Raw genomic sequence first — 10,140 nt, 5'->3', positions numbered from 1 at the left:
ATTAAAGACGTGCGCCACCATGCCCAACTCCACTATGTAGTCTTGAACTCATGGCAATCCTCTTACCTCTGCCTCCCGAGTGCTGGAATTAAAGGTGCATGCCACCACGTCCGGCTTCACCCATGACTTTTATGGCAGAGAAACAATGGTGTGGATACATATTGCTACATGATGTACATGTCACCTTCATTACCTAGAAGCTACTGAAGGTGGTTCCCTACACTGGCCATGCACAGAAAACAGTGGAATTGTATTAAGATGCTTACCTATTATGTCTTGCCTCACAGAGTCTGCAGGGAGGGAAGTACCAGGAGAAGGGAATGCTGAGGAAGGGAGGCTGGGGGACTGTCAGCTGCTTAGAGTGCTTGCTGCTTAAGCATGATGGCTTACCTGGCTGAAGGGAGTTAAGTCTGACTCCCCAGAACCTATGTAAAAGCTGGGCATGGCCACACACATCTGCAACACCAGTTCACAGGAGTGGGCAGTGGAGACCACAGAGTTGCTAAGGGTCACTGGTAGACAGCAACTCCAGGCTGAGGGAGACCCCATCTCAAGGAAATTTGTATGTGGATGAGCAACAGGAAAACAATGGATGCCTCCTCAGCCTTTGCAAGCATGTGCATGGGACGCACACATCATACCATACTCTCTACACACATACGTACAGAACCTCGCTAATTTTCCAGGCGATTCTGTTGATCAGCTGAATCTGAACCCCAAGACTGGACATGGCACTTCCCAGAAGTTATTTATTCATTTATGTACTTATGAGAGAGGGAAGAAGGGAGAGGGGAGGAGAGAATGGATGTGCCAGGGCCTCTAGCCACTGAAGACTCACTCTAGATCCTTGCACCACTTTGTGCATCTGGTGAATTAAACCCAGGTCATTAGGCATTGGCATTGTGTGCAGTGCCTTAGCTGCTGAGCCATTTTTCCAGTCACCAGAAGTCACTCAGAGTGCATGTCTTTTCTTGCAGATTGTGACTGAAGATTCTGATGTATCTGGGGTGGGTGGGGACTGGGGAGATGGCCTCATGGGTACATGAGAATTCAAGTTTAACCACCACCACCCATGTAAAAAGCTGGCCATGGCTGTGCACACCCCAGTACTCAAGGCCAGAGACCAGAGCCAGTCTAACTGAACAACGTAGAGCTCGGGGCTCAGCAACAGACTGTCGCAGAGAGATGAAGCGGGAGAGTGACAGGGGAGGAAACCTCACGTCTTCTGCTGGCCTCTGAGTAGAGAGCACACATCTGCATATACACCATGTGCGTGCGTGCGCACACACACACAACCAAAAGAAAGAAAAAAGGCCAGAAGGGGCTCCACGACTTGCCCATATCTCACTCAGAGTGGTCAGGCTGGCGTGGACTCCATCTCTAGGCATGTGTCCACACACTCACTGCTGCACCCTGCCAGGTGCACAACCATGGGCGCGCTCTGTGCCCCTCCGTGACCCACTTCCCGCTGCTCTACCTCGACCAGTGCTTGCACCGGCCCTCACAAAGAAGCCTTCCGTTGATGGTGGGAGCCTGCCCTGGGCCCCCGCTTCTTCACGCTCTGCTTCCTGGGAAATGAGCTTACATTCGTCATACTGGGTTTATTTGGTGCAAAAGGAAGGGAGAGAATTCTGTTTATTGTTAAGGACTAAGGAAGAGTCTGCAAAGGCCCTAGGCAAGCATACGCGGTGTGCGAGACGGAGGCGGGGTGGGCAGAGAGGGACACAGCAGCGCGCAGCACCAGTCTGAGCGCCTCCAGGTCTTCGTGCTGACACAGAGCCCAGGGCAGAAAGCCAGGCCTCCCGCTGTGTGGGACGGAGTGGGCACGTGGCTCAGTTCATCAGCTCCTACGGGGCAGGCAGAGCAAGAGGCGGTGCTTAGCTGGCGCTGGGAGGCCCCACTCCACAGAGAATGGATGCTGACGCGGGTCCTCAGTCCCAGTCCTTAGGTTCTGGGCTTCTCCTGGTTCTCAATGATCAGCTTGTCAGTTGAATACAGTTGGCCAATATGGACCTGATGGCAACAAAGAGACACAGGTGAAGAACGGCTGGGCCCATGTTTCTCTGACACAAGCTAGTCTCAGACACTACCTCCTTGCTTCAGCTTTCTAGCGCTAGGGATCTGGGTGTGTCACAGAGCCCGACTTCATCAGTCTGCTAAATGCAAAGCGCTGGCCACAACAGGCGAAGTTGATCCCAGATGCGCCTGTCCACCTTCCCCGCCCTCCCTGGGGAGGCCAGGCATCTCACAGCTCTCTCAGATGGCACCAGTGTTCAGCCTCGTGTCTGAGCTGGTGAGGCCATGCATGGGCAGAGCTCTCCACCTGGCACGGTTTACTTTCCTGACCACGGCCTCCCGCAGAGAGCAGAGCCAGACTCAGCTGCTGACCCTGGCAAGGCTGGGGATGGAACCTGGGAACACCTGTCTGTGGTCTCCCATCTTTCCTGTCTCTTTTTGTGTTAAGTATTCTTTTCAGTTAAGTGCCTCTCTTGGTGCCCCAACACTTCCATTGTCCTACATGCCAGAGCCTCAATTCAGGGATACAGCCTGTCCATCTAGGACCAAGAATCTTTGTGACAGTTTTCTTCTGAAGGGATTTCCTGTGTGAGATTTTTCTTCTTCTAAGGAACAACTAGAACTAGGGAAGAAAGTCCTGGGCACTGTGACATCTGTCTGGATCTCAGAGCACTTGCCCCAATGTTCTTAGGAAGGGAGGCAATTCAGAAACAGCCTTTCCTTGAGACGTGGGGGCTCTCCATGTGCTCACCTGTAACTGCTAAGGGGAAAGTGCGAGATCAGCCTCCCTTCCTCGTGTGAGTTTTTGTCACTGCTGATTCTAAAAAATGCCAGTGACTAAGCTTTTCCTGACTTTCACTGGCTGTAAAGGAATCATGCTAAGCACATAAGACTGCCATTTCACTCTTCTGTGGTAAAGATGGCGCTGAATAATACGTGCTCATGCTTAGGTGTCTACACAGTGTTATCCACTTTACTGACTCACTCTTGTAAGGTTACAGGCGTCACCATCACCGTCACCCCCAGCAAGGCTGTAGGAGTGAACGGTGTATCCGATCTCACAGTTAGTGCTTACCACTCTCACTTGAAACTTATCTCTAAATACATTCATAGCATGCAGTCTTCATACTAAATCTCAGTTAATTCTGTGAACATGGTGTCATTTAAAAAATTCATCTGGGCTCAAGAAATGGCTCAGTGGTTAATCTGCTTGCCTGTAAAACCTAAGGATTCAAGTTTGATCCCCCAGTACCCATGTAAAGCCAGATGCACAAAATGGTGCATGGGTCTGGAGTTCATCTGCAGCAGCCGGCGGCCCTTGTGTGCCCATTCTCTCTCTCTGTCCTTCTGCTGAGTAAGGCCAGCCTGAGACTACAGAGTGAATTCCAGGTCAGCCTGGGCTAGAGCAAGACCCTACCTCAAAAAAACAAAAACAAATAAACAAACAAACAAAAAGGCATCCATCTCACCACTACAAATTGTCTATCTTTTTTTTCAAGGTAGGGTTTCATTCTAGTCCAGGCTGACCTGGAATTCACTCTGTAGTCTCAGGGTGGCCTTGAACTCACGGCAATCCTCCTACCTCTCCCTCCTGAGTGCTGGGATTAAAGGTGTGCGCCACCACGCCCGGGAAAATTGTCTATTTTTGCATGCTCATTCTGTCGTATTTTCATGTGACCAGATAGAAATCATTAGCTATCTGCTGTTACTAATCCAGATTCTTTTTGGTAGTCTTGGGGGTGGAACCCAGGGCCTTCTGCTGGCTAGGTAGGTGCTTTACCATTGAGCCACACAACCCTAGCCCACTACCTATGTGAGCTGCAGAAAAAAAGGCCCACCTGTGTTAAAGGTATAAGCTGGCCTGGCTCATTAGAGCTTTGTGACCATGGAGAGAAGAAATGTTGCAGATACAAGCAGAATTATTCTGGGCTAGCTTCCACTCTGTGTCTGAGCCAACCCTTGACTATTCCACAAAACCTTTTTAACAGTCCACTAACTCCAAAGTGAAGAATGCGAACATAGCATCTGAGACCTGTAGCAACTATTTTCCTGCTTCACCGTAAGCTGCCTACTGGATCTTCCCATGAGTGTATTTGAAAAGTGTCTTGATTTGTGATTTTCTTTTGTTCTGGATAAAAAGCTTCATGGAATGTTTCCTTCCTACACAGTGTCATGGTGTTTGGGTAACCTGAATCCATGTTCACAGACAATGGCTACTCATATTTAGCTCCAGAATGAACTATCTCTTACTCCCTTCAAGGTGAGAACGTGTTTTACATTGATACCTAGAACGCTAACATTACACAGTAAACCCTGCATTTCAGTAGATGCTACCTCACTTCCATTTTCAGTAGCTCAGTTAAAAACGGCAGGAAACCTGGTGAGCATGGTTTTTCATACTTGTAATCCCAGCAGTTTTCAGGATAAGGCAGAAAGATTATCTTAAATTTGAGGCCAGCGTGGGCTAAATTGGTAAGTTCCAGGTTAGCATGGATGCTGCAGTGAGGTTTGCATTGCTGGTATAAATCACCCAACCAAGAGCAGCTTGTGGGGAACAAAGAGGTTTATTTTGGCTTACAGGCTCGAGGGGCAGCTCCATGATGGCAGGGGAAAATGATGGCATAAGCAGAGGGTGGACATCAACCCCTGGCCAACATCAGGTGGACAATAGCAACAGGAGAGTGTGCCAAACACTGGCAAGGGGACAGTGACTATAACACCCATAAGCCCGCTCCCAACAATACACTGCCTCCAGGAGGCGTTAATTCCCAAATTTCCATCAGGTGGGAACCTAGCATTCGGAACACCTAAGTTTCTGGGGGACACCTGAATGAAACCACCACAGTGTGTGTTCGTGTGTGCAAATGCAGGCACACAAGTCGGCATTACAAGACAACCTCAGGTGTTGGTCTTGGCCCTCCGTTCATCTTGTTTGAGGTTGACTCTCTTGGTTACTTCCCATTGCATTTGTCAGGCCAGTTGGCCCAGAAAATTTTGGGCAATTCTCCTGTCTGCCTCTTTTCTCGCCTGAAGAGCGCTGGGACTACAGACACGACTGTACAACGTCAGGGGTAAGTGGGTTCCAGGCATCTGAACTTGGGGACTCCTGGTTGCATGTCACGGCTTTACCATGTACCATGCACCAGGCCCTACACCGTGTGTTGCATTCCTAATAGGCAGCACTGATCAAATATCATCCATTTTTTATTTTTAGGTTTAAAAATTACAGTACAATATACACTGATGTTACAATTTAGCATTTTCACACTGGCTTTTGATTTTGAAGAAAATATATGTGAGTGGCAAGTTGCCAAAAGTAGAATGGAGAGGACCTGTGCCCCGGCCCTGAGCTCTGGTCCTGTTCCCAGTGGTCACGCGCTGCAGAGCTGCGCTGTAGTCTGCAATCCAGAGAACTGGTAGTTACACCAGGGTTTTACATTTTTGGTCGGAACATTAATCAGCCCATGGTGAGCACGGATCTGGGGAGGCAGTGGAAGCAGGGTCTCAAGTTGCTGAACCTCAATAAAAGAAATGGCAATCTTGTTGGTATAATAAAAGTCAAGTGGAAGTCTGAATGTACGCTTGTCACTATTCACAGAGATATTTTTATAGAACGTGCCAATGTGTAGAGAACACCATGGAAGTGGAATACCCATCACCACTCAAACCCTTGCTCCCAGCTGAGAGTGGGGGTGCCATGGAGTTGTACAGTAAGAGCACCCTGTGGCCTCACAGACATAAGTCCTATCTCTAGCACACCAGTCACTGAGGGCTAAATGAAGCTGTCGGACTTGACAGGAGCTGTGCATATTCCCCTAGAGGGAAGTCAAGTGACAGGGCTACCTGGCTCACTGACAGCAGCTAAAATAGGGGTCATTTTCTCAGGGAGGGAGATCATGCCTAAATATTTCAGCGGCCACTTTTCATGACAACAAAAATCCAAGATCCAGTTTAGGAACCTGTCACTTAACCTCTTCCTGTTCTAATTGTTTTCTGCCTCAGATATGGAGTATAGTGTGGGAGATGGCTGAATTGCTGGCTCCTGCTCACGTCTTTCCAGTTTGACTCTCCAGGCCAGATGTAAGCAAGATGCACAAGGGGACGCACATATCTGAAGTTTGTCTGCAGTGGCTGGAGGCCCTGGCATGCCCATTCTCTCTCTCTGCCTCTTTTGCTCTCAAATAAATAAATAAAATATATTAAAAAATCAATTTCTTACAAATGATCATAAATGTTGGCAGGGATGTGGAAAAAAAGGAACCCTTCTGCACTGCTGGTGGGAATGCAATCTGGTCCAGCCATTGTGGAAAACAGTGTGGAGGTTCCTAAAGCAGCTAGAGATTGATCTACCATATGACCCAGCTATAGCACTCCTAGGCATATATCCAAAGGACTCATCTCATTTCCTTAGAAGTACATGCTCAACCATGTTTATTGCTGCTCAATTTATAATAGCTGGGAAATGGAACCAGCCTAGATGTCCCTCAACAGATGAGTGGATAATGAAGATGTGGTACATTTATACAATGGAGTTCTACTCAGCGGTAAAGAAAAATGAAGTTATGAAATTTGCAGAAAAATGGATGGACCTGGAAAGTATTATACTAAGTGAGGTAACCCAGGCCCAGAAAGCCAAGCGCCACATGTTCTCTCTCATATGGGGATCCTAGCTACAGATGACTGGGCTTCTGTGTGAGAATGAAAATACTTAGTAGCAGAGGCCAGTAAGTTGAAAAGGAGACATAAAGGGTGGAGAAAGGAAGGGAGGAGGATACTTAATAGGTTGATATTGTATATATGTAATTACAATGATTGTAATGGGGAGGTAATATGATTGAGAATGGAATTTCAAACGGGAAAGTGTGGGGGTGGGGAGGGAGGGAATTACCATGGGATATATTTTATAATCATGGAAAATGTTAATAAAAATTAAAAAAAAATCAATTTCTTCTTAACGGAGCTCTTTAAGTTTCCCATTTTATATTCTGATATTCAAACTACCTGCCTAAGTTGGCCGTTGCTTCTTTTATTGCAATACTTACTGTGTAGTCTTTTAAACCGGCATTGTAAAAGACTGAAGACCCAAAAAACACACCCTGTGAAAGAACAGCACAGGGATCTTAATGCAAAGTCACCACATCCCCTGCCTCACAGTTCCATCCTAGCTAGACCTTTCTCTTTAAAGGATGTGGCTCTCAACTGAGGGAGACCAGTTAAGGTTTGACTAAAAGCAGTGTTTTGCAAAAGCACCCAAATCCCTGGGCTTTCAGGACACATGCACTGTAAAGAAGGCACATGTCACACTATCCCTAACTCCTCTCCTCAGGGACGAGGTGTGAAGACCACTTGCTTGACTTATCCACCATCACACATTCAGGGATTTAGAGTCCTGGGTTTCAGCATCATAAAAAACAATGAAATGAAATATTATGGATGAGTGAACAGCCAGAGGAATTTATTTGGATGCTCACATGTGTACATTTGGAAAATAAATTATGGTGCTCTCCTGACTTGAGTATGTGTCTTGGTTTCTACAACTCACACCTCCTCAAGAAGTGCCTTTTTCCTTGGTAACACGGTAAGTGGAACCCGCATGTCATTCAGAGAGGAGTCCTTTGGCCACTTAGGCTGGGCTGCACAGTTTGAGAGGAAAAAAGATGGAGATGTGGTTTGCGGGTTCATTTGGAGGAGGGCACCTCAGCCACTGAGACATTCAGAAGTGGGAGTGTGGGGTATTAGTGAAGAATACCAGGCCAAGAAAAATCAGAAGCTGTTCATCTCCACAGGCAGAACTACCTGTCCAACTGCTCCTATTCAAATTTGGCCACAAAAAAGGGGTGACAAGCAAGGAAACTAGCTTTGCCATCTCCATGCAGCCCATGGGTAATTCTAGCTATGGCCCCAGCAGGGCTCCTGTATGACTGTTGGAAGCTTGCAGGCCCAGACTAGAAAGAGGTGTCCAGGACACCGCAGAAGAGGGGTCTGCACTAGGCAGGCCGCGCACATTCCATGCTAGGAAACTGGGCCTGCTTGCCTTGAAGCTGTCCTGTGTGGGTTGTGTGATGCAGGGTCACTTTATTATATAACAGGAAGCTAGAAGCAGGACCCTTTCCTCAGACCAAACCCCATCAGGGCAGATAAAGAAAGAAGAGAGTATTTTGGCAGATTTCTGGTATGTTCTCTGATAGGATCCTAAAAGGCATGGGTATCTCCTGGAATACGTGATCGGTGAGCACACCAACACTCCCCGTAGGGGAGGGTGGCAGATAGCTTCAGGTCGCTGAGATGAGTGTCCAGACCAGGCACAGTTAGGGAGAAAGGGATTTACTGAAGCTTACAGATCCAGGGGAAGGTCCAGAATGGCAGAAGCTGGCCTGCCTTCACAGGTTCAAGCTGAGAGGGGGTGGGGGGAGAGGGGGGAGGGAGGGGGGGAGGGAGGGAGGGAGAACACGGATGGTGGAGGGAGGGAGGGAGGGAGGGAAGGAGAGAGGGAGAGGGAGAGAGGAGCCACAAACCACACAGCACACTTTGGGAACTCTAGGAGGAGCTTAAGCACTCTGCATATCTTTAGATTGGAAGTTCAAACCCAGCACCACACCTCAGGATCTGCCCAGTGGCACCTCCTCCAGCAGGTGGCTGCAGATCCAACCTACAAACTAATAAAATACTGAATATACTGGGGCCATCTATTCACACCACCACAAGGGGCTTGAAAGAAGTGGTCATGTTGCTGGAGGTGGCTCAGCAGCAGAGCGCTTGTGCAGTGTCCTTGCTTCTATCCTAGTACTGGAAAGAAGACGTGGCCTTGCCTGGCCCTGCCTCCACGGAGGACTCCAAGTCCTGGCATCCCTCGAGGGCTATACAGGGTGCTTGGGCTTCACTTCAGAGATTATTTGATCGAGGTGTTGCTTACTCATCAGAATCTTAAAAATACACATGGCCATTAATCTGCTATCTTGGTGGTTTCCTTGTCATGGACATTTCATAGAAATAGACTGGTCTATGTGCGGCCTTTGGTCACCCTTCTCTCGCTGAGCGTGTGTAGCACACGATGGCAGTTCATACTTTATAGTGAGCCGGATGCAGTGGTGTGGAGAGCCATTTCTTTGTTCTTTCTTTAGCTGAAGGGCATCTGGCTTGTTCCAACTCTGGACCACCATAAACAGCGCAGCTATGAACACCTGCACACAAGGTTTTCTTTGAACACCTGCTCAAGTGGTTTGGGAGCAGGGCTGCTGCCCACGCGGCACTTCCATGTTGATCTTGTTCAGGAAGCCACAAGCCGCTCCTCCTGGCCCAGCTCTGGGAAAGCGCCCAGTGGACCCGACGAGCAGCTGAGGCTCACACCCAGGATCAGTAAGAACTGATAGTCCAGCTTTATACCATTAAGTGACAAAGAAAGATGAAATATGTACTATACGGAAACAAAAGGTGATTTCTTTGGCAAACTAATTACAAGTAAGAAGGGGGAAAACATGACTATAGTTATAGGTTTCTTGTAAAGAGATTAAGGAGACATACTGTCCAGTCCTTTACTTGAACTCTAATTCAAATGTGCATTTTGAAAAATTCTACTTGTGAGACAAAATGTGAACACTTTTATATTGTTAGTTTTGAAGTTTTTAAAGAGTTTCATATTTACAGATGTGTATTAAATTAATTTTACATGAAATAACAAAAACTTCCTCAAAATAAGAGAAGGATGTGAGCACTTATATATATGAAAAAATAAAAGGTTTGACCTCAGGCACAGAATTACCAAATGTGGGGGATGGGTAATAAGAGCTTGCACTATTCCATTCTGTACACATTTAAAGATGCCCGTGAGAGAGTTACGAGTCTCAGCCTTGGAAGCTGGCAAGCCGAGGCCACCCACTCTTGGAGGCTGTGCTCCCCCCCCCGCCTTGCCTCCTCGGCAAGGGACTCCAGCACTGTGCAAGGTGCAGAGTCCCTGCAAATGAGGTTTTTTTTGTAAATTTAAATTTAATTTTTATTAGCATTTTCCATGATTATAAAAAATATCCCATGGTAATTCCCCCCCCACTTCCCCCTTTGAAATTCCATTCTCCATCATTTTACCTCCCCATCACAATCATTGTACTTACATATATACAATATCAACCT

General features: G+C 47.5%; 1 protein-coding gene across 1 annotated transcript in view; it reads right to left on the bottom strand.

Annotated features, from left to right (window-relative positions):
* Positions 1-1,581: 1,581 nt before the first annotated feature.
* The window catches only part of Lyrm4 (LYR motif containing 4), a 95,462-nt gene continuing 86,903 nt past the window's right edge, over positions 1,582-10,140 (bottom strand). The window contains exon 3 of the mRNA XM_004666158.3: positions 1,582-2,013. Coding sequence (XP_004666215.1) covers positions 1,945-2,013 — 69 coding nt within the window. The 3' untranslated portion in view covers positions 1,582-1,944. The remainder of the gene's footprint in view (positions 2,014-10,140) is intronic.

Source organism: Jaculus jaculus, chromosome 17 (genome assembly GCF_020740685.1).
Source record: "Jaculus jaculus isolate mJacJac1 chromosome 17, mJacJac1.mat.Y.cur, whole genome shotgun sequence".
In the NCBI taxonomy this organism is placed as follows: domain Eukaryota; kingdom Metazoa; phylum Chordata; class Mammalia; order Rodentia; family Dipodidae; genus Jaculus; species Jaculus jaculus.
Note: the sequence above shows the minus strand (reverse complement) of the source record. Positions and strands in the feature narration are given on the sequence as shown.